The 27,849-nt window shown below is 40.4% G+C and overlaps 1 protein-coding gene across 1 annotated transcript in view; it reads right to left on the bottom strand.

Moving 5' to 3' along the window:
* Positions 1 to 27,849, bottom strand: part of LOC136876537 (phosrestin-2) — a 455,062-nt gene that overhangs the window by 347,684 nt on the left and 79,529 nt on the right. The window contains exon 2 of the mRNA XM_067150580.2: positions 19,411 to 19,509. Within this exon, the coding sequence (XP_067006681.1) occupies positions 19,411 to 19,445 (35 nt within the window). The 5' untranslated portion in view covers positions 19,446 to 19,509. The remainder of the gene's footprint in view (positions 1 to 19,410; positions 19,510 to 27,849) is intronic.

The following is a 27,849-nucleotide window of genomic DNA, read 5'->3' as shown; positions in this document are numbered from 1 at the left end:
TGCCATGTCGTTACCAGTTGAAATTGATATGGAAGAGTTTAGTTACGTACAATAAAATTAGTAACGTGATATTATTTACATAAGAAGATTTTGTTATTATTATTATTATTATTATTATCATTATTATTATTATAGCTCTCTTGAGAGTACGATAAATCAACTTTGCGTAGTCTAAATACAGCATTGTTGTTTGTTATAGGACCCAGTATTTTTCTCAAAATTCTTCTTTCAACTTTTTCTAATTTTTCAAGGTCCCCAATTCTTGTAAGTTTAAGAGTTTCTGCTGCATATAAAATTTCTGGCCGGGTCACTGTTTGATAATATCTTAATTTCAAGTTCCAGGGTAAAGATTTCTCATTGTATATATGTTTTGTCACATGAAACATTCTTTCCATTGTGTTTGCTCTTATATCAGTAGCTACCTTTTCTTTTCTGTTGTTTGTTATCCATTCTTCGAGGTATTCAAAACAATCTGTCTGAGATATTATGTTATTGTTAATTGTGATATTTTGAGGGGCATGAATTATGTTTGTTGTAAACTTTGTTTATGAAATGATATTTGCAATCCTATTTTGGGCGCTTGTTTCTGTAATTCTCGTATTTATTCTTGAGCATTATCTAATGAGTCTGTAATTAGCGCCATGCGATCCGTGAAAGCTAAACAATCTATAATGATTTTATTTGGATTTCTTCCTAGATGAACATCTTTAGTATTGATAGCTTCTCTCCATTCTCGAAGTACCTTCTCTAATGTACAATTGAAGAGTAGAGGTAACAAACCACCTCCCTGTCGTACACCTGATCTTATTTCAAATGGTTTTGAGAGTTCTCCAAAAATTTTACGCTGGATGTTGTGTTTGTTAATGTTGCTTTAAATATTTCAATTGTTTTATATGAATTCTAAATTCCTTTAAAATATCAAATAGAGTATTTCTGTCAATTGAGTAATACGCCTTTTTAAAGTCTACAAAAATGATTACAAATTTAGAGTTTCTGATCTTCCTGATAGCTATTATGTTCTTTAGATTTAAAATTTGTTCTAATCGTGACCTTCCCTTTCTAAATCCTGCTTGATACTCTCCTAATTGTGGCTCTAGTATTTCTTTAACTCTTATTGTAATTAGTTAAAGGGAAATTCCCCTATAGTTGTCAGGGTCTGATTTATTCCCCCTTTTTGTAGTGAATGTATTAATGTTGATGTCCATCCTGCAGGCAAAATGTCTGTTGGTTATATTTCATCCAAGATTCCTGTTAAACATTGCATCATATTGTCACTAGAGTATTTCCACAATTAAGCAACTATATTATCTCCCCAGGTGCTTTATTATTTTTAAGTTCCCTTATGATTTCTTTGAGTTCCCCTTTTGTTGATGGTTTTGCGTCTGGTTGTATTGTTGTTGTATTATCAAAATTAAATTTCTCTTCTGGTGGATCGCTGTTATTATAGTTATTCGAAGTATTCTGCAAGTATCCTACAATTTACTGTGTTTTTAAACCAATTTTCTGTGTTTCGGGATCTCTGAAATTTAAACGCCGTGGTGTGTATTTCCTTACGTTGTTTTCAAAGGCTTTGTAAAAGTTGTTCTGTTTGAAATTCACTTTTTCTCAGTGTTCAGTTTTACTAAGCATTGTGAAACACTATTGATCATCTAATGCTCTTCGCTAACGTATCCTTCAGATCCCTATCAGCATTTTTCTCATAATGCTGCAGGTTTCTCTGCAGCTGAGTGTAGGTGTTCTTCCTGATATTTATCAGGTTAAATGCTTCTTACTGATGATGAGTGCTCTCACTTGTACTTGTGTAACTTTTTCAATAATCCTCTTTTGGATGTCCTCAGGAGCTGGGACTGCTATATTGATTATATAGGTGACCTTTGAAGTCTTGTCTGTCAGAACAATATCAGGTTCGTTGTTTTCTCAGTCCGTATTTTCCTCTTCCAGAACACTTTTCAGTTCGAGGATGGTATTTGTAGTGGAGTGTATGTTCAAACAGATCCTCTGAAGAATGTCTTTGGCAACTTTGCTATGTAGCTGGGTGTATAACAGCTCCTTATGATGTGCTCTATATTTTCTCTGCCTGCGTTCACATTTTACAGAGGTCGTTAGGCACACTTGATCGCTAATGATACGTTCTTTGTACCTTTTTGCGGCTACACTTGGTCTTGTATTATTACTTTTAATAATTTTTTATTTTGTTCCTTAGCTGAATGTTTAGCGTACTGGCCTGCAGTTCAGAGGACCCCGAGATGGGGCTAGATGTTTGTGTTCGTGCTTCTACATTTATCTTCATATATACACATTCTACATTACCAACCACCGCAGAAACGCCATTAATGGAATGCATCCCTCCACATAAGTCTGGCGTCAGGAAGGGCATCTGGCCGTGAAATAGGACCAAATATATATATGTGTGACACAGTCAGCACTCAAGATCCCACCATAGTGTGGGAAAAGCGGTGGAAAGAGAAAGAAGAAAAATACTTGGTTCTTCTTTTGGCTCATCTTCATCGAGGGCTCCATAGCTAAATGGTTAGCGTGCTGGCCTTTGTTCACAGGGGTCCCGGGTTCGATTCCCGGCAGGGTCGGGAATTTTAACCTTAATTGGTTAATTTCGCTGGCACGGGGGCTGGGTGTATGTGTCGTCTTCATCATCATTTCATCCTCATCACGACGCGCAGGTCACCTACGGGTGTCAAATCAAAAGACCTGCATCTGGTGAGCCGAACATGTCCTCGGACACTCCCGGCACTAAAAGCGATACGCCATTTCATTTCATCTTCAGCGAGCTTCAGAGTTTCAAGTTACCTATCTTTCGGTGAAGAAACACGCTTTATCCAATTCAAATTAGTTTTTATCGATGATATGATCTGTCATCATCATCACAAATTCAAAATAGAGGGATGAACTACAGCATTGACGGACCTTGGCCTGCAAGCGACCACTGCTCAGCTCATAGGTCTGTAGATTACGGGGTGACGCTACGTCAGCGCCTCTCCATCTTTATTCTTGGCTTTCTCACGTAGGCTGAGTGGACCTAGAATCAATCTAGTGAAGAATCCCGATCCAGCCGGAAATCGAATCCTGGGTCTCCGGGTAAGAAACAGGCTTAGTACACTCGTGAACTACAATCGGAAATACACATTAAATCATAAGGATCGTGGTCGAAATTACATCCTTCCAGTTGCTCTTTACAACTCAACATCTCCGAATTGAAGCTTATCACCTGTTTAAATCGTCTGCTTCTTTCTTTTGTTCAGTATTCAAAAGCAGTGCATATATGCACCTCGTGAAGAAATTAACCGATTCACATTTTTGAATTATTTCCATTTTTCAGCTTAAAATATTTTTAAAATATCGGCCCGGGTAGCTCAATGCGTTTAAGCACTGGCCATGGTTGCCACCGCTCACGGATCTATGAGACAGGCAACTTCAAATTATATATCTCGGTCAGCGGAGGGGCTGAAGGCGGATGGAACCTGGCATAGATTTACTATCAAGAATACGAATATGAGATCGTTAAAATCTTTCCTGATTTCAATGACATATGATAATATATTACTGGACGCAAAAGGAAATCTTCTTGGTGGTGTCGCAAACAACCAAGCTCATGGGGAGGAGGAAAATTAGGTTGGTGAAATTACGCTTGAGGAAGTGGAAAGGATGGTAAATAAACTCCATTGTCATAAAGCAGCAGGAATATGTTAGATGAAATTAGACCTGAAATGAAGTACAGTGGAAAGGCAGGGATGAAATTACTTTATACAGAAGTAAACTTATTATGGAGTGTTGGTAAGGTACCATTACGTTACAGTCGAGGCGATCCTACTCGCTGAGATGTAGCAGACAAAATGGCGTGCGTCGGCTTCATGCGACATGAACACATATGAACTGTCATCAAGAAGAAAGTTAATCACAGTTTAGAAGGCGGAGACTTATGAAAGACCATCGGAAAATAGTTTCATATTGGAACAACTATTGACTTGGGAAATAATTGAATTCAATTAATTCCTACTAACTTTGAGAAAGAAGATCGCATTTAAAAAGAGTAATCTACTTGAAACTAACAAAAGGCTGATCAACAAAAAGGAAGAGAACTGTGTATTTAAAATATAAATATTGGTGAAGAATTCGATTATTCACAGCTAAAGAATTAGTCAAGACGAGGGGAAACGTATATACTTCAATTTCAAATATTGGAGGAAAATGAATATACGGACTGGTGCAAGATCGAAGAGAAATGGCAAATTCCAGCACTATAAGTGGCTTAATATAATCAGAAATAACGGAAATAATATCTAGAAGCACTAGCCAACGTGAAGAGAAAGACCTATTTGATGAGAATAAGCCGCATTTAAATTCATATAAGAGTGCAATTTCAAGATATAGGAGAAATACTAGCATTTATTCACTCTGCTAATGCTTAAAATGAATGAATTAGATAATTATTCTGCCCGTATAATATTGTTTTCTTCTTGCATGGACACCGCCAATATGATGAGATCCGCTTAAGCTGATGGAGGAAGACTGCCCAGGCTGCTATGACGGAGACCAAGACTGCGATGCCCAGTAACCAGCTGTGGCGTGACCGGAGATGGAATATAATTTCTCAGAGATGGCATAGCGTACAACCAGACGCCAGCAGCTGGCCAACACGAGTCGAGACAAGAGATAACTTTCCGATATATGTCTAAAATTAATAGTACCGTAATTGTTGTATTAAATTAAAAACATTTGAGTGTTACCTATAAACGAATTACATGTGCCAAACTGTGAATGACAATAATAGATATTAAGCAGTTAACCGCGAGTGTGTGCCAATTTAAGAAGAAGATATAACCAAAATGCAATTATAGGTTACTGGCAACGTACGTGAAGTATATAGATCGATTTTAACATTCCAATCTACACGGAAAGTTTATTTTACTATGAAATGGGGGAAGATTGAAAAGAGTGGACACGAATTGCAGGGCATAACCTAATTTTTGAGTAAACCAAATCGACTGACATGGCTGTAATGATTTTATTATACGAAGAGATGGATTATATTAGGAGTCAGCGTTTTATAAGAAGAATATATCGTCGTGGGAGTGTCAAACCATAACAGAAATATCATTTAATGGAAGCGAAATGAGAATATATATATTCTGGTAGATTAATAAGAAGGGGTACATGAGAAATGTGTAGTAATGAGAGAATTTTGGTATAATGTTTTATTTTCGTTATGAGGTTATAGGATGGAAGTTGTTGTAACGGTTTCGTGTGGCAGATATTGATAACCCATGTTAAATAAAATGAAAGCTACGAGGTTAAGTCATGTTGATGTGAAACTTGAGTTACAGAATAGCTGATTTAATGTCGATTGGTGATATGACGTGAAAGTTTATGCGTGGTTATTAAGTTTTAGGATACTTATCGGTGTATATGTGGGGATAGTAATAATTATCGCCCTATAGAACGAGAATGTCTCCCAGAATAAAATGTAGATTGAGGAATGATATTACGTCGAAGTATTGGCACAGCGGTAGATGAAATAAGAGTAAACATCGTTAATATTAGCACATATATAAATGAGTGGCACAATTTCAGAGTTAATAACGATAGGCTATTTCATTAGAGGCACTTATTGATTACATATATGATTTCCAATGTCATAAACGAATTGATATAACATTGCCTAGTTAGTATTTCTAATTATAATAGTATTTTAGAGTGTGGTGCCAGTTTAAAGCCACAATGAGAAAACTTGTTAATTATCTCGTGTCCCGCAGGATGAACATGAAAACCCAAATACCAAGTACCAAATACCAAATATTAAATATCTAATATCAAATATGAAAAGTCCTTAACATCCCACCAAGAATAAAGAATATGACCTTGTAGAAAATTACGCTATGAACAATACTTGTGCGAAATGATGGATTTAGGTAATTCAGCGAAGCATTAATGGTAAAATGATGAATTTAAGAATGCAAAAGGCCCCAATTCCAAGTATGTTGACAAAAAAGAATCAATGTATATAAGATCTTTAATTATTGTATTTACATTTTCTTTTCTCTACAACACATATTTCAATTTTGTTTTCTTTCATACAAAATTAGTATGCTAATAAACTAGTGTAAGGATTATTTCTGAGTTTTATTATGAAATATAGGTAATGATCTGTAGCTGTAAGGTGATATAAGTATTAATTACTAGGATTATTGAGATGATATGACGAATGATGGAATACATTGGTAGAGTTTATGGGTTAAATAATATTTTAATGCACGTGGTCTTACTCTTCAACGGAACCTACAATAATATTATCATATTTTAAGGACGAAGTTAATATTTTTACCCTGAGGAGCTGGCGGCAACATAGACCCCAACCGATGACTAGGTTTACTACCTTCAGATTGGACAAAAGCAGTAATTGCACCTATCTATGAGCAAGGTAACAGGAAGGAAGGATTGCAACAACTATCGACGTATCTCATTGATCAGTATACCAGACAAAGTATTGACTGGCATCCTGGAAGGGGGTTACGATCAGTGGTTTAGAGGAAGTTCGATGAAAAGCAGTGTGGTTTCAGACCACAGAGGGGCTGTCAGGATCAGATTTTCAGTATACGTCAGGTAATTAAAAATATTACGAGAGGAATAGACAGGTGTGTTTATGTTTCTTAGATGTAGAGAAAACATATGACAGGGTACCGAGGGAAAAGATGTTTGCCATACTGAGGTACTATGGAATTGAGGGTAGTCTTCTGCCCCCAATACCTTCGTCCCTCTGCCTTGACGTCATGGAAATACCGAAACTGGCTTCTAACGAGTGCTCAACAAATCTGCGCCGCCCCATAGTCTGTATTCATTTCTTTGAATATACTATTATCCCGCTCATTATTTATGACTGCAGCAGCACCACCACTGAAGTAACGACAATTAGCCACGTTCACACTTATCAGTCGGCCGATAAAATGCACATGAGGCGTCTAGTATCAAAACCGCAAGTCACAAAATTTACGAAAATGAGTTAAGGTTATCAATTTGAAGTAGAAGTATAGCACTATCAGGTGAAACAAGAATATGTTTTAAAATCGTCCATGTCTTCATGTTATAGAGCACTGAATTCTCGGTCGTGCAACAGAATCGGCCAAGTCAAGGAACGAGCGACAATCTTTATGATGCAGCATTGTTGTCTGGAATCTTGTGTTGTTACATTAAGCAACAATGTGATAATATCAGTAGGCAAAATCGTTCCTTGTAATGTATATTCTTTGAAGTCATAATATTTTGTTTTTTGTTCGTTTGCAACACTGATTTACGTAGGCTTCTTACCGTCATTGGCGCCAAAGCAATCCTATTTCCGGTGTGCTCGTATTTTGTCATTATTGTGTTCTGTAACGTGGATATTGTTCCGAGTGGTGAACTGAAAGATTTACTTTCATACCTTGTGAAATTGTACAAAATTGCAACAAAAACGGCCAAGTCAAAATTTAAATTAACAAAAAAGATGGGTTAATTATGAGTTAGATTTCTCAAAACCGCGGAACTTAAATATTAAACCATCAAGGATATAACTGTGAAAAAAAATCTTTTCTGACCATCATTGCTTTGTCTCTACAGGTTTTTCGTCCATATTGAAAAATATGCCTCGAGTGACTTGGCCTGTTTTGATACTAGACGCCTCACATCTTATCTGCGTGCTACACAACCTCAAATAAATGCCATTTGATGTGAAACCAAGAGTCATAAATCTCACCCGGCATTAAAAGGAATTATCAAAGAGACGTCCTTCAGTTCTCAAATACGTTTGGCAGACGCTCTGCGGATCTCATCCTGAGTGATGTTCTATATAACTTGCCAAATTCTCCTATATTTTTTTTTCTTTTCTGAGTGTAGTTGACTCTAGGAAATTTGTAACTTCACATAGCATTCCACAATGAAAGCAACAGTTTAAGCAACACTGTACTAAGAGAACATTCTTACAGAAACTACACGCTGAAATAACCGCACAGTATCAACACTGTAGGGATGGCAACGATACTTCACACTTGCTGAAGTCAATGATGTGAATTCATTCATCAGCCTCACATATTAATCTTTTAATTACTACGCTCGTACCAACACGTTCGCTACAGCAACTGCGATACGGCCTCTGAACATACTAATCAGTTTAAGATACGTTTATCACATTTACGATCCATATACTTGTACGGCCTCTTTTAGAATATGGCATTCATGATTACAAATTTTTGATCGGACTGCAAAAGCGGTGAAGAAATGAAAAGCTCTAGGGTGGATTAGAGCCTACTTAGGACCTCGACGGACTGGAAAGTAATTTCATTGGAGAAATTTACAGATGATGATGATGATGCTTGTTGTTTAAAGGAGCCTAACATCTAGGTCATCGGCCCCTAATGGTACAAAATGAGAGGAAATGAAATGACAAATTAAAATCCAAAATGCATCCACTGATCACAATTCAAAACGTCGAGGACGACGGACGGACGGACGGACGGACGGACGGACGGATGGAGGGAGGGAGGGAGGGACGGGAGGGAGGGAGGGATGGACGGACGGACGGACGGACGGATGGATGGATGGATGGATGGATGGATGGATGGATGGATGGATGGATGGATGATGGATGGGTGGGTGGGTGGGTGGGTGGATGGATGGATGGATGGATGGATGGATGGATGGATGGATGGGATGGATGGATGGATGGATATAAAACCATCAGTGGAACCGACCCACAGATGCCTCATATGCAAAGAAGTTGGCGTAGGACAATAGTATTACTGACCATGGGACTGTTTTTATAGCACGATACTGAATCGATGATACTTGTAGTCGAAAGGGGTCCAAATCCAAGTCAGCCGGCCCCCCTCACAATGGTTCTTATCGCTAGGAAAGTAAAACCATAGTATTTCTCATGTTGCGCTACTAATCAAGAGTAGCGTAGACTCGCGGTATTCACACAATATGGTACTACTCACAGGTAATGAAATTCGCACATATGTTACAGACCTATGTTGTTTCGCACATTGCGGCGCCATTTACAGGCGACGCAAACCTATGGTGTTCATCACAGAAGTGTACTAACCACAGGGACCCGTAGTATCCCGTGGTGTTCTTCATATAGTGGGTAGTAATCATAGGCAAGTCAGCACCATGGTTTCCCCCATCCCATTGTTTCGCTCATATACTGCTACGAATCACAGGTACTGTATAAGCCATCGCGCTCTCGTTTGCTACTTATCACAAACCTGTTTGGTACCCAACATAGTGATACTACGCGCAAGTAAAAACGACCCACGGTGTTCCCCGAGTGGTGGTACTAATCACAAGCAGTTTCATGGTTCTAGTTTGAACACCCCTTGGTCTGCTCTTTTAGTCGCCTTTTACGACAGGCAGGGGATACCGTGGGTGAATTCTTCGTCTACGCCCCCCCCCACAGGGGTTGTGTGTTTGGTCCGCGAGAGGTATTTTATTTCCCACAAGTCCGCCGGCAAGCCGGTTAGGACCCCCCTATCCACCACCTGGGACGCGCCACGTGGGAATATCACTCCTCCCCCTGCTACGCCAGCGTAGTAGGTTCGTGGGAGAGAAATTTACACCCAAATACTTAATAGATTTTCATTTCTTCAGACATGGTATCTGTTTTTCGTCAGCTATGAATAGTTTTCCTTCCGATAAGAGACCATGTTTACTTCATATTCCTTTATATTTTCCAATATTGACGTCAGGTCCAATTCTTGTAACTGAAATATGGCCGCATGAGTAAGTAATAAAGCTGACTCAGAATCCTTTCCAATAATAACTACATCATCAGCGTTATGATCAGGACTCAATTGAAAGCCATATTGGGCAGATATCGATGTTTCGCTGAGTTCATCAATAATATGATTGATGGCGAGATTAAGCAGGATTAAACACGATTGCGTAACTCACCTAGTTATCAAGAGAGCTCTTGTTTTGCTTCCCTGCGTCTGAATTAGTGGACATTTCCTGTTTGCAGCTTCATGATTAAATTCTTAAGTTTGCTAGTGGCTTTGCGTCGCACCGACACAGATAGGTCTTATGGCGACGATGGGTTAAGAAAGGGCTAGGATTTGGAAGGAAGCGGCCGTGGTCTTAATTAACGTACAGCCCCAGCATTTGCCTAGTGTGAACATGGGAAACCACGGAAAACCATATACAGGGCTGCTGACTGTGGGATTTCAACCCACTATCTCCCGGATGCAAGCTCACAGCGGCGCGCTCCTAACCGCACGGCTCTAAAACTTGGTTGGAATTGGTAAAGGCTTTAGTGTCTCATTTAAATGAGCATGACCAATGTGGCCAAAGGCTTTCTTTATATCTAAGAATGTAGTTTCTTGTTTTTTTTTGTTTTTTTTTTTTTTTTTTTTTTTTTTCAGGGAGAAGAGAGTCGAGTATGGTAGTACTGACATGCGTTCCTGAGGAATTGGTAAATCCTCGTTGATTGGGTTTTAAGAAAACATGTTCACGAAGATTCCTGTCAAGGGCCCGCTCAATTATTACAATTATTATAGCATTACTGAACAGCTTTTGGTAGGTCTTCAGTTCTTAATATTGTGTATATCTCTACCTTTATGAATTAGAACAGTCTTGGCCTTTTCTTTAAGATGGAAGGTTTAATCCCAGTGTCCGACTCGTTGGCTGAACGGTCAGCGTACTGGCCTTCGGTTCAGAGGGTCCCGAGTTCGATTCCCGGCCGGGTCGGGGATTTTAACCTTAATCGGTTAATTCCAATGGCACGGGGGTGTGTGTATGTGTTGTCTTCATCATCATTTCATCCTCATCACGACGCGCAGGTCACCTACATAAGTCAAATAGAAAGACCTGCACCTGGCGAGCCGAATCCGTCCTAGGATATCCCTGCACTAAAGCCATACGACATTTCATTTCATTTCATCCCAGTTTTCAACATACGTGTGGCAATGTGAGATAACATGTAAACTGCAATACTCTCTTTGATAACTCTTGACGAGGACGTGGTCTGGACCGGGTGATGTGTCTACGGCTGTATGATTGCAAAGTTGATTTAATATGGGCTTACAGTGTCACTATATAAAATGTCAATTTGTTCCCTATCAATATATATTATATGGGTATTCGGATCGAAACATGTCGTTAAGTTGCCATAGAATTTCAGAGAAATGGTGGAATATTTCATCCGAAGGAATTTTACAATTTTCAGCACTGGAATTTCAAACAGATCCAATAGCCTTTCTATGCTAATTCAATAGTGATGATGATGATGCTTGTTGTTCAGAAGGGTCTAACATCTAAGGTCATTGCCCCGAAATTGTAAAAGTAGTACTGGGTAAGCTGATATTTGTGTCCTTCGTGGCGTTTTATTCGGCCTTGTTATGTTGCACGTTCAGGATTGGTTGTCTGTTTGTATTTCCTTTGATTGTCCGTGTTTTGTTTAATTTTCCCGTATTGGTAATATTTCCGTGACGGATATTCGGGGCCAGGGATTAAATCAATCGCTGAAGCCAAAACCTCACGCCAAATGTTAATCTCATTGTTAAATTGCTCGTCTGTCAAATTATTTAAAAATCTGCTTCGCCACTGCACCTTTTTCTGCTAAAATTCACGCGGTAAAGCGTTGACACCTTTAGTTTCCGTGTTAGCATGGGAGTCAACAATTTGAGAGGTATCAAACCCCTGTCAAAGTCTAGAAACTAAAATTTGACTGTGAGTTTCCAAGTTTTTTCCTATTTGCTTTACGTCCCACAGACACAGATAGGCCTTATGGCGACGATGGGATAGGAAAGGCATAGAAAGTGGAAGGAAGCGGCCGTGGCCTTAATTAAGGTACAGCCTCAACATTTGCCTGGTGTGAAAATGGGAAACCACGGAAAAACCATCTTCAGGGCTGCCGATAGTGGGGCCCGAACCCCGATTACTGGATACTGGCCGGACTTAAGCGACTGCAGCTATCGAGGTCGGTACTGTGAGTTTAAGGATGAGGCATGTTGATGTGTATTTTGACCCCACGGGAACTTGAGTAATGACATCCGAAGTGTGGACACTGAAAATTTATATTGGCATATGCCTGCTTGGAAGAATTCGCAGTGTGGCTAGCTGGTAAACCGGGAGGAAGAATTTGAGATGCCTGAGGAATTCCTAAAGAAACGTGCAATTGTTTCATATTTACAAATAATTAGTCTTGAAGTAGTGAATCGTGAGCTGTTGCTATGTGTATGTTAATTCCCCTCCGTGTAAAGTTTCCCTGTCACATCTTGCATTCAACAAATGTAAGCACAGCACGTGAAGTGCTTGCTACTTCCTGAGAATCGACGATGTTCTGGTGTTTGTGTGGCTAATAATAATGCTGTTTATGAATGATAGATCTTACCGAGTCAGATAGTTCTTTCCACCGCTAGCATATAGGTGAACAGCTGATGTGAAGTGTCAGAATAATAATAACGCTTACACATCGTCATTTGGTCAACGACCGAGCTACAGAAAATGACCATCGAAGCGTCATTGAAGGTCATCTACAATGATGTCACAAAAGTTGTATGATGGTAATGCCGCTGAGGAATAATCAGTTGCAGACCCTTAAAATAATCAATACAATATCATAAAGATTCTACCACAATACTACTATTCAATTAACTATATTGTAATATTTGCGATATAAATCCAAAGTATCCAATCAAATATCCAAACGCAGTGCCTTAACTAAATTGTCGGTATCGCATGTAAGTAGATTAGATTGTTTGGCCACAAATCATATGGTCACTAGATGATACAATTCCTACTGATAAGGCCTAAAGACAAAATATTGCCCTAATTGTCCTACTCGGAGATTGTTTTGATTAATGTTTAAAGTATTCGTAATATAGAATAACATAGCAACCGTACGATGAACGAAAACAAGCAACATATATAATAACCTATAAGTTTACCACATAGCAAGTATAAACGCAGAAAAGAATACAAGAATACAACCACAAAACATACACTATGTGATCAAAAGTACCCGGACACCTGGCTGAACATGGCGTACAAGTTCGTGGCGCCCTCCATCGATAATGCTGGAATTCAGTATGGTGTTGGCCCACCCTTCGCCTTGATGACAGCTTCCACTCTCGCAGGCATACGTTCAGTCAGGTGCTGGAAGGTTGCTTGGGGAATGGCAGCCCATTCTTTACGGAGTGCTATACTGAGAAGTAGCGATGTCGGTCGGTGAGGCCTGGCACGAAGTCGGTGTTCCAAAACATCCCAAAGGTGTTCTATAGGATTCAGTTCGGGACTCTGTGCAGGCCAGTCCATTACAGGGATGTTATTGTCGTGTAACCACTCCGCCACAGGCCGTGCATTATGAACAGGTGCTCGATCGTGTTGAATGATGCAATCACCATCCCCGAAGTGCTCTTTAAGAGTGGGAAGCAAGAAGGTGCTTAAAACATTAATGTAGGCCTGTGCTGTGATAGTGCCACGCAAACAACAAGGGGTGCAAGCTCCCTCCATGAAAAGCACGATCCCACCATAACATCACCGCCTCCGAATTTTACTGTTGGCACTACACACGCTGGCAGATGACGTTCACCGAGCATTCGCCATACCCACACCCTGCCATCGGATCGCCACATTGTGTACCGTGATTCATCACTCCACACAACGTTTTTCCACTGTTCTATCGTCCAATGTTTACGCTCCTTACACTAAGCGAGGCGTCGTTTGGCATTGACCTGCGTGATGTGTGGCCTATGGGCAGCCGCTCGACCATGAAATCCAAGTTTTCTCACCTCCCGCCGAACTGCCATAGTACATGGAGTGACTCCTGATGCAGTTTAGAATTCCTGTGTGATGGTCTGGATAGATGTCTGCCTATTACACTTGACGACCCTCTTCAACTGTCGGCGGTCTCTGTCAGTCAACAGACGAGGTCGGCCTGTACGCTTCCGTGCTGTACGTGTCCCTCCACGTTTCCACTTCACTATCACATCAGAAACAGTGGACCTAGGGATGTTTAGGAGTGTGGAAATCTCGCGTACAGACTTCTGACACAAGAGATACCCAATTACTTGACCCCGACACAAGAGACATCCAATCACCTGACCCCGACACAAGAGACACCCAATCACCTGACCACGTTCGAAGTCCGTGAGTTCGGTGGAGCGCCCCATTCTGCTCTCTCACGATGTCGAATGACTACTGAGGTCGCTGCTATGGCAGTAGGTGGCAGAACAATACACCTAAGATGAAAAACGTATGTGTCCGGATACTTTTGATCACATAGTGTAATTCAAAATATCATCCAGACAAGGAGATAATAAGGAACGTGAATATTAACCGTAGTAAAATGTTAAAATATCTAGATTAAGAAGTGTGTCTTCCCACCACTTGACTTGTAACGCTTCTGGAGCGTGTACAGTAATATATCTTGTTCCTTTCCCTTCTTTTTTCGAGCCACGTGTGTTTATTTTGTCACGTTATCTTATTAAATGTGCACATTGAAATTGTTATTACAATTATTTTCCTTTAGTTATATGTCTGTATTATGTTAGTCATTATATTAAATGCCAGAATTTAATGCTTTTTCTCCTTCTCTTTCGTCTAAACTATAATTTTGTTTTCTGATATAAGTAAAGAAATAAACAAATGAATAATATATTTATTAAGAGCTAGAATAAAATAATAATTCTTGTATATAACGAGACAGACTTTAGCGAAGCTAACGAAAATCAGCAATAACAATTTCAGTAAATAACGGCATAGTGCATTTGAATTCCAATTCCACCTCACTAAGCAATAACTACCGGTTTCAAATCTCCTCAGTAGTTTTAGGGGAAAGGTATAAATTATGCTAGTCCATTAAGTTTAGATAGGAACACTATTTACACACCGGCATCATGCCTCATCGTTCTGTTTGTACAGTACGTTCTCGTTATGGTCATTCAATCAAATTGTGTATGTGAAGAGTAAAACATAGCACTCCAGCTACCTGGAACAACAGGGATTTCAATCCAGGGTGAAACTGCGAAAAATCGGAGTCTAAAAGTTTCCAGAGGCTTTATCTAACAAAGATTTAACAATTATGTTGCCCTACAGACATGAGCCACCAGTTTGTGCAATTTATAGCACTATCCGCATTAATACAGTAATTAAGATCGGTTTATACTCATTGATTATTCAAGAAACATTGAAATATTATCAAAGACTTCTAGGGTAATAAATTATCATATGAAAGAGGATGCATCTGGATGTGCTAGGAGTAAGTGATATTCGCGTAAGGGGAGATAACGAGGAAGAGATAGGAGATTATAAAGTGTACTTGACGGGTGTTAGAAAGGGAAGGGCAGAGTCTGGGGTAGGGCTCTTTATCAGGAATACCATTGCACGGAACATAGTTTCTGTTGGGCACGTAAATGAGCGAATGATGTGGGTAGATTTGTCAGTTGGAGGAATTAGGACTAGAATTGTGTCCGTGTATTCACCATGTGAGGGTGCAGATGAGGATGAATTTGACAAGTTTTATGAAGCATTGAGTGACATCGTGGTCAGGGTCAACAGCAAGGATAGAATAGTGCTAATGGGCGATTTCAATGCCAGAGTTGGGAATAGAACTGAAGGATACGAAAGGGTGATTGGAAAAGGTGGGGAAGATATGGAAGCTAATGGGAATGGGAAGCGTTTGATGGACTTCTGTGCTAGTATGGGTTTAGCTGTTACGAATACATTCTTCAAGCATAAGGCTATTCACCGCTACACATGGGAGGCTAGGGGTACCAGATCAATAATAGACTATATCTTAACAGACTTCGAATTCAGGAAATCTGTTAGGAATGTACGAGTTTTCCGGGGATTTTTCGATGATACAGACCACTATCTGATCTGTAGTGAACTAAGTATCTCTAGGCGTAAGGTAGAGAAAGTGAAATCTGTCTGCAAACGAATAAGGGTAGAAAATCTCCAGGATGAGGAAATTAGACAGAAGTACATGGATATGATTAGTGAGAAGTTTCGAACAGTAGACAGTAAGCAGGTTCAGGATATAGAAAGTGAATGGGTGGCATACAGGGATGCTGTAGTTGAAACAGCAAGGGAATGCCTAGGAACAACTGTGTGTAAAGATAGGAAAAGGCGAACATCTTGGTGGAATGATGAAGTGAGAGCAGCTTGTAAACGTAAAAAGAAGGCTTATCAGAAATGGCTCCAAACAAGGGCCGAGGCAGACAGGGAGTTGTATGTAGATGAAAGAAACAGAGCGAAACTAATAGTTGTTGAATCCAAAAAGAAGTCATGGGAAGATTTTGGTAACAACATGGAAAGGCTAGGTCAAGCAGCAGGGAAACCTTTCTGGACAGTAATAAAGAATCTTAGGAAGGGAGGGAAAAAGGAAATGAACAGTGTTTTGAGTAATTCAGGTGAACTCATAATAGATCCCAGGGAATCACTGGAGAGGTGGAGGGAATATTTTGAACATCTTCTCAATGTAAAAGGAAATCATCCTGGTGGTGTTGCAAACAGCCAAGCTCATGGGGAGGAGGAAAATGATGATGGTGAAATTATGCTTGAGGAAGTGGAAAGGATGGTAAATAAACTCCATTGTCATAAGGCAGCAGGAATAGATGAAATTAGACCTGAAATGGTGAAGTATAGTGGGAAGGCAGGGATGAAATGGCTTCATAGAGTAGTAAAATTAACATGGAGTGTTGGTAAGGTACCTTCAGACTGGGCAAAAGCAGTAATCGCACCTATCTATAAGCAAGGGAACAGGAAGGATTGCAACAACTATCGAGGTGTCTCACTGATTAGTATACCAGGCAAAGTATTCACTGGCATCCTGGAAGGGAGGGTGCGATCAGTCGTTGAGAGGAAGCTAGATGAAAACCAGTGTGGTTTCAGACCACAGAGAGGCTGTCAGGATCAGATTTTTAGTATGCGCCAGGTAATTGAAAAATGCTACGAGAGGAATAGGCAGTTGTGTTTATGTTTCGTAGATCTCGAGAAAGCATATGACAGGGTACCGAGGGAAAAGATGTTCGCCATACTGGGGGACTATGGAATTAAAGGCAGATTATTAAAAGCAATCGAAAGCATTTATGTTGACAATTGGGCTTCGGTGAGAATTGATGGTAGAATGAGTTCTTGGTTCAGGGTACTTACAGGGGTTAGGCAAGGCTGTAATCTTTCACCTTTGCTGTTTGTAGTTTACATGGATCATCTGCTGAAAGGTATAAAATGGCAGGGAGGGATTCAGTTAGGTGGAAATGTAGTAAGCAGTCTGGCCTATGCTGACGACTTGGTCTTAATGGCAGATTGTGCCGAAAGCCTACAGTCTAATATCGTGGAACTTGAAAATAGGTGCAATGAGTATGGTATGAAAATTAGCCTCTCGAAGACTAAATTGATGTCAGTAGGTAAGAAATTCAACAGAATTGAATGTCAGATTGGTGATACAAAGCTAGAACAGGTCGATAATTTCAAGTATTTAGGTTGTGTGTTCTCCCAGGATGGTAATATAGTAAGTGAGATTGAATCAAGGTGTCGTAAAGCTAATGCAGTGAGCTCGCAGTTGCGATCAACAGTATTCTGTAAGAAGGAAGTCAGCTCCCAGACGAAACTATCGTTACATCGGTCTGTTTTCAGACCAACTTTGCTTTACGGGAGCGAAAGCTGGGTGGACTCAGGATATCTTATTCATAAGTTAGAAGTAACAGACATGAAAGTAGCGAGAACGATTGCTGGTACAAACAGGTGGGAACAATGGCAGGAGGGTACTCGGAATGAGGAGATAAAGGCTAATTTAGGAATGAACTCGATGGATGAAGCTGTACGCATAAACCGGCTTCGGTGGTGGGGTCATGTGAGGCGAATGGAGGAGGATAGGTTACCTAGGAGAATAATGGACTCTGCTATGGAGGGTAAGAGAAGTAGAGGGAGACCAAGACGATGATGGTTAGACTCGGTTTCTAACGATTTAAAGATAAGAGGTATAGAACTAAATGAGGCCACAACACTAGTTGCAAATCGAGGATTGTGGCGACCTTTAGTAAATTCACAGAGGCTTGCAGACTGAACGCTGAAAGGCATAACAGTCTATAATGATAATGTATGTATGTATGTATGTACGTTTAAAGATGTTTCCGTGTCAGCATGTCACAAGACGGAAACTCTCACACATAATTTGATCTAACTTTAAATTTACAAACTATCAGTTTAGGAATATATTTCATGGCACATACAGTCAATAAACTTACGCTTTGCACTGGCAATTTACAGGAAAATATTAGCAGATGTTCACTGTTCTGTGATAAGTTGTGGCTTCGGCGAGAAGTACTTGACCTAGTTAATTCGAAATATTATTCCGGAACTAAAATATTTTGTTCTATACGTATATATTTTCGATAAAGTTTCTCAAGACCTGACTGCTTGGAGTGAAAGTCCCAGGGTGACGTTGCAAGAGCGTGTAATCTGTAGTGTCATTCCAATATGCCACAGTACGTGTATCTGTACATAAACTCGGTCATCATTTGCTGGTGTGTTCTCTAGGTAGGAAATGTGAGTGGATATTCGGTAATATTCCTTCCAAAACATTAGAATTCAGTTGGACTGATTTGAATGGAAATTCAATAACCTGCTTCGCAATTGATCTTTTGTCTTGTCTCAGGCTGAGCCCAGTCCACTCCATGTGTTCTTCTTGATTCACTCTCCTATTGTTCCTTAGTTGGCTGTTTCCCAGAGATAGGTGTTGGGTATTATATTTGGTCATCACACTCAAGTTTAACGAAATATTCTTATTCGATCACGGCGGATAGTAATTTGCTAAGTATGAATAGTGACGCTCACCAGTTTCTGGGAAGCTCAAGCTGTATTGAATGAAAATAAGAAAATCATTATTGTAAGTCCAGTGGTGATGGACAGTCAATGTTTTGATTCATGTCGCACCGACATGGAAGTTTTACTGCGATGATAGCATAGGACTGGGAAAGAAGTGACTGAGACATTAATTAAGGTACAGCCCAAGCATTTGTGTCTCTCAACCATGGGAAACCATCGGGTACCATCTTCGGGGTTGCCGACAATGGGAATCGAACACTCTACTCCCGAAATCACGCTTACAACCAACTCGCTCGGTGCAGACGATTAGTGAGTTATCTACAATTTACCCCCACCACCACCACCACCACCACCACTTGTAACCACTTTTATGGTAATAAATAAAATAAAGAAGAGTACATATCAGTATAAGCTTCTTTTGTATATTACAAGAATCTCAAGAGAACTGTCAGGGAAGGATAGTTCACCAAAGAATCATTGTAACGTACCTAGCTGAAACCAGTAATTGGAAGGAAACGTTTCGTTGCATGAAAACGTTACAACAAGAACTATTAAGATGCCATGAATGCCCCTCTGAAAGTTCAATCACATCTAACTTACCTTTCTTTGGATGGACCGGCGTCGTCCTCTGTCATGATGGTAGCAGGATTTACTTGCACTCTGATAACATTTTCGGAGCGCTCTTGAATTTTGAAACTCCTGAAATACAGAAAATACATTTACTATTAACACTCCCAGGCATTGCTTTCTTTATTTTGCACCAGTAAGAGTAAAATGCTTCACAGCTATAAAAGTGATACAGAATTTAAGTTCCGTAACTTATGGTCGATAGCTGCATAATTGTTTCAAAAGTACAAACTTTTTTCTTTCTCATTTCAGTGTGCTTTTGCTTATTAAATGATTTGTACATTCATCAGGTGTTGTTGTACGATGAATATCTTTCCAAAGTGGTAGGGTGCCTTTACATCAAAATCCCATGGTACAGGGTGTATACCAGGATCGCTCATTGTACATAAGTTTAACCTTCAGAAGTGAATTAAGTGCTTGTGTTACTCTCACCACTCACCACTGCTCACTGCCACAATTATCTACTCGCTCTGCCCTGCCCTTCCATCTCTGCGCTAGCTGAGTAGCGGCGCACGATGACCAATCGACTGTAGGTAAAGTCAATTTTGTTCATGGTGTATTTTGAATATGAAACTACAAAGTGTTTCCAAACATACGGGAAGTCATTACTGATTACGTTCTTATATTCTTCTGATAATTGGATCATTATTACCTTAACTTACATCCTTTCGGTTCTTGCAAACAAAAATAAAAATGGTATTAGTTTACCCGACGGCGGTATAAGAATGTTCAACTTTATTTATTCAATGCCAAGGCAAATTTGACTTCTTTCCACACTCAAAAGTGTACGGAAAATGACACTAAACTTCAGTCGCTTCTTTCCGTACAATTTTTACATAGAAAGCGAATCTGATTGGTTGAACTCCCGATCGCTTACCAACAGTTTCTCTGATTGGTTCAGACTTCCTCTCTAGTATTGATTTCCCTCCATGTTTATCATTTGTTCACGTATTGTATCGATTGTGTTGGTAACGACCGCCTCAATCGTGCATGGTATGTGTGGTGACGTGTCAAAATTGTTTATAATAAAAATATTTTATTTCAAATACGTAGTATAGAATAAAGTGATAAGTTTAATATACTCGTTTCGAAATTCATTCCGAGAAGCAACATATCATTCGTAAGGTGTCCGACTCGTTGACTGAAAGGTCAGCGTACTGGCCTTCGGTTCAGAGGGTCCCGCGTTCAATTCCCGGCCGGGTCGGGGATTTTAACCTTCATTGGTTAATTCCAATGGCTCGGGGGCTGATTGTTTGTGCTGTCCTCAACATCCTTGCAACTCGCACACCACACATAACACTATCCTCCACCACAATAATACGCAGTTACCTACACATGGCAGATGCCGCTCACCCTCATCGGAGGGTCTGCCTTACAAGGGCTGCACCCGGCTAGAAATAGACACACGAAATTATTATTATTATTCTTAAGGTAAAAGATCACTTTCCGTAACTATTGTGTTAATATCTATGCCGTTACCAACACTCACATCGACAATCTTATCCCCAATATGTGTTAGAGGGCGTTTTACATTATTGCTCTATATTTACAGCCAGTCTGATCCGAATTAATTAGATAATCCAAATTATATTCTGGGATTTGTGAAGTGACGCATTTCTTAAACCTTTCCGCAGAATTTAGGGTCTCTAGATTTCGAGTGTTGTCTTTAGATTTCTTATAACATGTTACTTTGAGTTGATTTATTCAATTAATTTTTAAAGGATTTCAGCCACCCATCCGATGCTGTGAAAACTGTGAAGCTACTTCTAAAAGTCTTGTTGGAAAAGTCTATGTCCGACTCACATTTTAAGTTTTCATGCTTCCACATATTATTATTACCTATTATTATCATCCCGACTCTGTGGTGCAGTGGTTAGTGTAATTAGCTACTACCTCCCGAGGTCCGGGTTCGATTCCCGGCTCTGCCACAAAATTTGAAAAATGGTACGAGAACTGGAACGGAATCCATTCAGCCTCGGGAGGTCAACTGAGTAGATGGATGTTCGATTCCCACCTCAGCCATCGTTGAAGTTGTTTTCCGTGGCTCCCCACTTCTTCTCCAAGGCAAATGCTGGGATGGTTCCTAACTTAAGGCACAGCCACTTCCTTCCCTCTTCATTTCACATCCCTTTCAATCTTCACATCGCCCAAGAGGCCCCTGTTCGGCATAGCAGGTGAGGTCGCCTCGGCGAGGTACTGGTCTTCTCCCCAGATGTATCCCATACCAAATATCTCACGCTCCAGAATACTGCCCTCGAGGTGGTAGAGGTGGGCTCCCTCGTTGATTTCGCCGGCAAAAACACCCTGTAGGGTAAACGGTTTAATATATTATTATTATTATTATTATTATTATTATTATTATTATTATTATTATTATTATTATTAATAATAATAATAATAATTTATATATTAATGGCGAAGTAATGGATCCTGGCCCACTCTTACACTTAACCATAATATAAAAATATGATAATGGAACGAAATAAACCTATCTACGGTAATAATCTTACTTTACAAATGCAACTTAATTAATTTAACTACTGTAAGTATATATAGCTAAACTAAAAATCTTACCAACAATGTAGCCATTTACTGACAAATTCGTACATCATTCACTCAGACAGTTGTATAGTTCATGAAATATTAATTACGTCGAATCTTCTAGTCGTGTTTCGCTATTTCTAATCTTATTTTCCTACACCTTTAATTGTTCCTTTAGCTACTACCACAATTATTTTTTCGTACCCCATTTAGGGTGTTGTTTCGCAACGTTTATTTTTCTTGTTCTTGCATTTAAAGTTTCTACATTCAGCTGATGGATTATATCTGGATGTTGATGGAGAACTGTGGAGAAAGGTTCATCGTCGGAGCAGAGATGATCTTCTTTATCCAATCTATATAATACTTCCTTTTCGTTACAATTAAAATTCTCCATTTTTTCTATCCATACAGTTTTAAGTTCATGCCTTACATTTTTCAGATGGACTGTTGCTGCGCACATATCGAGTTACGCCTTCACTTCGTAATATTTAGATTTACAAGTTCCGTTATTTCCTGTTCACACACTCGTGACTCGTAACACTCACTGTCGTGTTTTGCACGTGAATTCCAATTAGGACTGTCACTCATGGTTTTGTGCCGAACGAAACAATTAGCATTCCGACTGCACAAACGTGACGCACCACAGTTTTTGTACGACACTGTCAAATGATTACTGCCAATGGAACAACGTATTGCAAAAAATCGGGTGACATTCTATATGAACATTAGAAGGAAACGATATTTAGAGATAACGTTAAAGAGCTGGAGTGTGCGGGAAAATCATCGTTCTGTGTCAACATATGTGTTTTTCCATACATTACATACTACTAACTTGTCAAATGCAACACTTTATACCCACCTCCGTGCGCAACTATTACATCAAGGACTATCTGACTACTTGAACGTATAACACAAAATTTTGAGAATTCCGCGATATTAGCCCGTATACATCGAAATTTTTCCATTTCAGGATAGTTAAAAATGTTATGTTTTCATTAAGTCCTTTATTTGCCTAAAATAGTTATGGTGAATGCGTGCTCAGTTCTACCGGAAGGACGTCGGTTTGATTCCGTCAGGAAGTCGAAAACTTTGAAACAAGATTTTCACTTCCGGAGATGCACATTGCCCTGAGGTTCACTTAGCCTACACCTAAAATGAGTACCTGGTTAATTCCTAGTGTCAAGGGCTGCCGGACATAGAGCTAACCACTCTACCTCATCAAGTGCCGAGGTTACGGATAGTGGCAGTCTTTACTTTCTGCCTCTTCAAGGGCTGTCATTGCCTGTACGGAGATGACTTTGAGTTATGTTTTCGCAACCGCTATTTGCAACCGGATCGTAATTGCAGATTTACAGTATACTTCAAAACTTGAGCTTGACGATACCTTACGGATTCGCAGAAGTACAAAATCACCTCCATTGCATTAGAGATATTACATTAACTCACTGCTATTTTATATCATTGATATCTTCCAGTCTCACAACTGCTATTCAGTGAGTTGGTTGAACGGTACGGGTTGTGTAGCTCCATGCTTGCATTCGGGATAGGGTGGTTCGAGCTCCACCATCGATAGCCCTGGGGATTGTTTCCGGTGCTTGCCCGTTTTCACATCAATTAAATATCCAGGCTGTACCCTCATTAAGGATATGGCCTCTGTCTTCCCATCAACACTGAAATTTTATAAATGATTTAGTACGGAAAGAAATACGTGGCAGAAACAAAGTCATTACTACAACATTTAAATTGCTCTAACAATGGAGTGCATTGTGCCTCACCACGGATGACAAATATACCTGTGGCAAGAATATAAATGTACCAATGGTTCACCCACCCACGAATGGAAGCTAGATAGACATGCCAGTGAATTGTTCCCTAAAATGGGTGCTGAAATGTGAGTGAAAAGTTGGTCACATACATAACCATAAGAAGATATTGACTCGAACATTTAAGTATATGAGAGCACGTAACGTGAAAATAAATTAGACTCGCATGGAATATCCTAGGTTCCCACGGTTCGGCGCCTCCGGCTTCTCAGTCGACTGTAGTCTGCAGGGATATGCGAGTTCCAGTGACCACTTTACCTCTATTTATAAATGTTATGTTGGCCTGAGACAGCCATTAGTCTCATATAATGGCCTAATTACGAAAGGATGTGTGATATGATAAACCTACTTCAATAACACGGAAGAAATTGGATTTATACTCACAAATGAAGCTGACCAGGAAACTTTCTTTGTTTTCTATAGAGGGCTTAACCTGCATGTGCTACATCATAAGAGAGATTATACATCCGTCATGGCCCCACTCAGAAAGCACGACCCAATCATTACCAGATTTAGCACTGACCTCAGTAAACATCGTCCATACCGGGAAAGATCCCACTGGAACTTCACGAAAGCTTGACCTTAACACCCTGGCAAGAAGAAAGGAGGATATCAACTTAATACAACAAATGGTACATCAGGATGTTTCGTCTGCAGCCCTAAGACTACAAGAGATCAATGGTACCTGTCAAAAACTGGCAAGGTAAGCCATGGTTCGACGCACATTGTTACACATGAAGTGTTGCGGGCACTACATCGGGCGAGTATAACAGGATTACAGCAAGACATACATCGCTATTCTAAAGGAGAAACACAAAGAACATTTAGGAAATGAAGCTCATAAATTAGCCAATAGAGCTGCAGCAGACCCATTTATAGCCCTGAAGCAAAGAAAACTCCCATCACCCCCCACCACACAGATGAAGTCTTGGCAAACACATTTCAAAAATATTCCTTATCCTGATAGGGGATTGAGAGCCTCCCCTCCTACGCTAGCACCGACAATAAGAGAGTACAGTCCAATCAGAGAAAGTGAAATTGAAGAGACTATCGCTCATCTAAGAACACATAGAGCAGCTGGACCTGGTGGAATCTTCAAAGAACAAATCATTGCATCAGACCAATTACTAGCGAAGATATGGCAATCCCTCCTAAGCAAATGTCTCGAAACAGGAGACCCGCCGAGCAGCTGGAGAGAATCGACAATTAAACTATTTTATAAACGAAAAGGTGCAAGGGACGATCCAAATTCATACAGAGGCATAGCTTTGGAAAACAACTCATTCAAACTACTAGCAACTATTCTAACAAAAAGAGCCACTCAAGTTACAGACCCTCTGATCTCCGAACAACAATACGACTTCAGAAAAGGGCGCTCCTGCCTACAAGTTGTACAAAACCTCTTAGACGACATCCTTGAAGGTCTTCGCATGCCGAAACAGAAGTTCTACGTGATTTTTATAGACTACACCAAAGCTTTTGACAGCATAGATAGAACGATACTCTCAAGAAAAACTAGAAAAGACAGGAACGGACATCAATTCTAATACCCTGATAAGAAACATATTGTGTTACAACATGATCAGGACAGATGACTCGGTCACATCGTCAGAAGAAATCACTCGAACGAGAGGAGTCCTGCAGGGTGAACCCCTTAGCCCGCTTTTCTTCAACATAGCCACATCCGACATAGCACAAATACGTTTACCTAAAACATCACTGTATATCTATGCTGACGACATGGCCCTTAGTTCATCAAACAAAAACGACTTCATTTATCCTCCTTATAAATTGGGCGGAATGAGATAAAATTGAAGCAAAATCAAAAGAAAACACTCCAAATGGTGTTTATAAAAGGTGGGAGAAGATCGAAGGAAGGCATTATCTTGATAAAATAGAAGCCATTGGAAATTGCGAACTCCTTCAGGTACCTGGGAGTAACCCTCCAACTCACAACAAAGTCGTTTAGAATAGGCATTATGGAGAGAACCACAGCAGCGACCAAGGGAATGTTTGACATCAAGGAAGTCAAAATCCTAAGTCTCCTTTCTGCCTTAAAACTATTGGATACTGACATACTGGCCACAACATCCCACTTTCACGCCCGTCTCTACAGGGAAGCAATCGAAATACATAAACATCCGGATAACTTGAATAGAAAGGAAGAAGGACTGAAACTCAGCTTTTTTTTGTTTTTTGTTTTTTGTTGGCCAGTGGATGGGAGCCCCGGGGCGAAAAATATGCCCCCCTACTCATCTGTTTCCGAGGAATTGCCGATGAGGCGAAAAAGTCACTGTTCTCGCTACACTGGCGGGGGAAAAACAATCTGTCTGATAGGCTGGGAGGCCTACAGTCAGAAGAGAGACCCCCTCTTCGCTTTTGATTTCGTGCTCAAAAAAGATTATATCGGAGCAGTATAGATATCTGTGTGCTTCTTAAGAAACGGCCCTTAACAGGAGAATAATTCAGAGAATATTAAGTGGTAAGAAGGTTTCAATTTGGAAAAGACCGAAAAGGTTGGCCGGTTCGAATTTAAGACAGGTCATAGAGGATCCAAGGGCCACGGTACTTCAGGCGAGTACTTGGCTTCTTGGTCCTCATGACCCGCTTTAACAATAAAATACCAGGGTCCTCTGATTGGTTCGAGAGGATCCTAGCCCTGGTCATCCTCACTATTTTATTTATCTGAGATCTAAGTGTGGGGATACGAAGCTCAGCCCGTATCCTCTTGTTAGATTTCAGATATGGTGCTCTGGTCATCATACGAAGTGTCTTATTCTGGAAGGCTTGTAATTTTGAGAGAGGAGTCTTGGCAATATAGCCCCAGGCTTCACAGCCATACAGCAGGATGGGCCTCATACATGCAAGGTAAATATTTCTCTTGATGGAGGTAGAGATATACTTATTGCCTAGCAGAGGTCTCAGTGCTTTCATCCGTGCCGTGGCACGCTGTCGGGCCTGTTCTATATTGTAGCTCCAGGACAAAGTTCTGTCCATTATAAGGCCAAGATATTTAATTTGGTTCGTCCAAGACACAGGGACGTTAGGTCAAGGTTAGGCCGGTGCCGAGTGAAAACAATTGCCTGGGTTTAATCCGCATTTATTTTCACCTTGTTCCGGAGACACCACTCCCAGAAGGAATCGATCCATTGCTGTAATCGCCGTACAGCATAGTCATTTCGCTTCATGCCGATGTAAATGGCTATGTCATCCGCGTACTGCTGGATCTCTACACCTTCCCGTGTAGGAAGATCGTTCACATATAGGCCGTAGAGTGTGGGGCTCAGCACTCCACCCTGTGGGACTCCTGCTCTGAGTACCCGAGGGGTGGATTGCTCCCCTTCACAGGAAACATAAAATTTCCTGTTAGTCAAATATGACTGTATAATTTTGACTAGGTAATTAGGGACTCTATATAATTCCAAAAGTTTTACGATTAAATTATCGTGCCAGACAGTGTCAAAGGCTTTTTCTACATCGAAAAATACTGCTGGCACGCTACGGCGCATATTGAATGACCTTGTGACATACTGTGTCAGGCGCAGCACCGCAAGGAGGGCACTGCGCCTGGACCTGAACCCAAACTGCTCAGGTCGCAGTATGTTGCAGGTGTTCAGGTATCCGTTGAGGCGAGAGAGAAGAAGTCTCTCGAAAATCTTAGAGATGTGTGATAACAGGGTTATCGGGCGATAATTTTGTGGGAATAATTTATCCTTCCCTGGCTTCGGGAAGACTATCATTTTACCAGTCTTCCAGACGTCAGGGAAGTATCCCAGCTTTATACAGGCCGAAAAGATGGTTGCTAAGAAAATTACTGCCCTGTATGGCAGTGACTTAATTTCCTTGTTCGAAACCCTGTCATCACCGGGAGACTTCTTCTCGTTTAAATTTTTAATAACCCTGCGAACCTCGCGAGGCTGGAAGTCAGGTACGTCAAAGTCGGGTGTCCATTGTCTTTCGAAAGCCAAGGCTTTTCTGCGTATCTCACGTGTCCGTCGATCGTCATCGTCATCGTCCGCTAAGTTGAAACTCAGCAAGGCCTGGTACA

Source organism: Anabrus simplex, chromosome 1 (assembly GCF_040414725.1).
Source record: "Anabrus simplex isolate iqAnaSimp1 chromosome 1, ASM4041472v1, whole genome shotgun sequence".
NCBI classification, from domain to species: Eukaryota; Metazoa; Arthropoda; class Insecta; order Orthoptera; family Tettigoniidae; genus Anabrus; species Anabrus simplex.
This window is presented reverse-complemented; position numbering and strand designations above follow the sequence as displayed.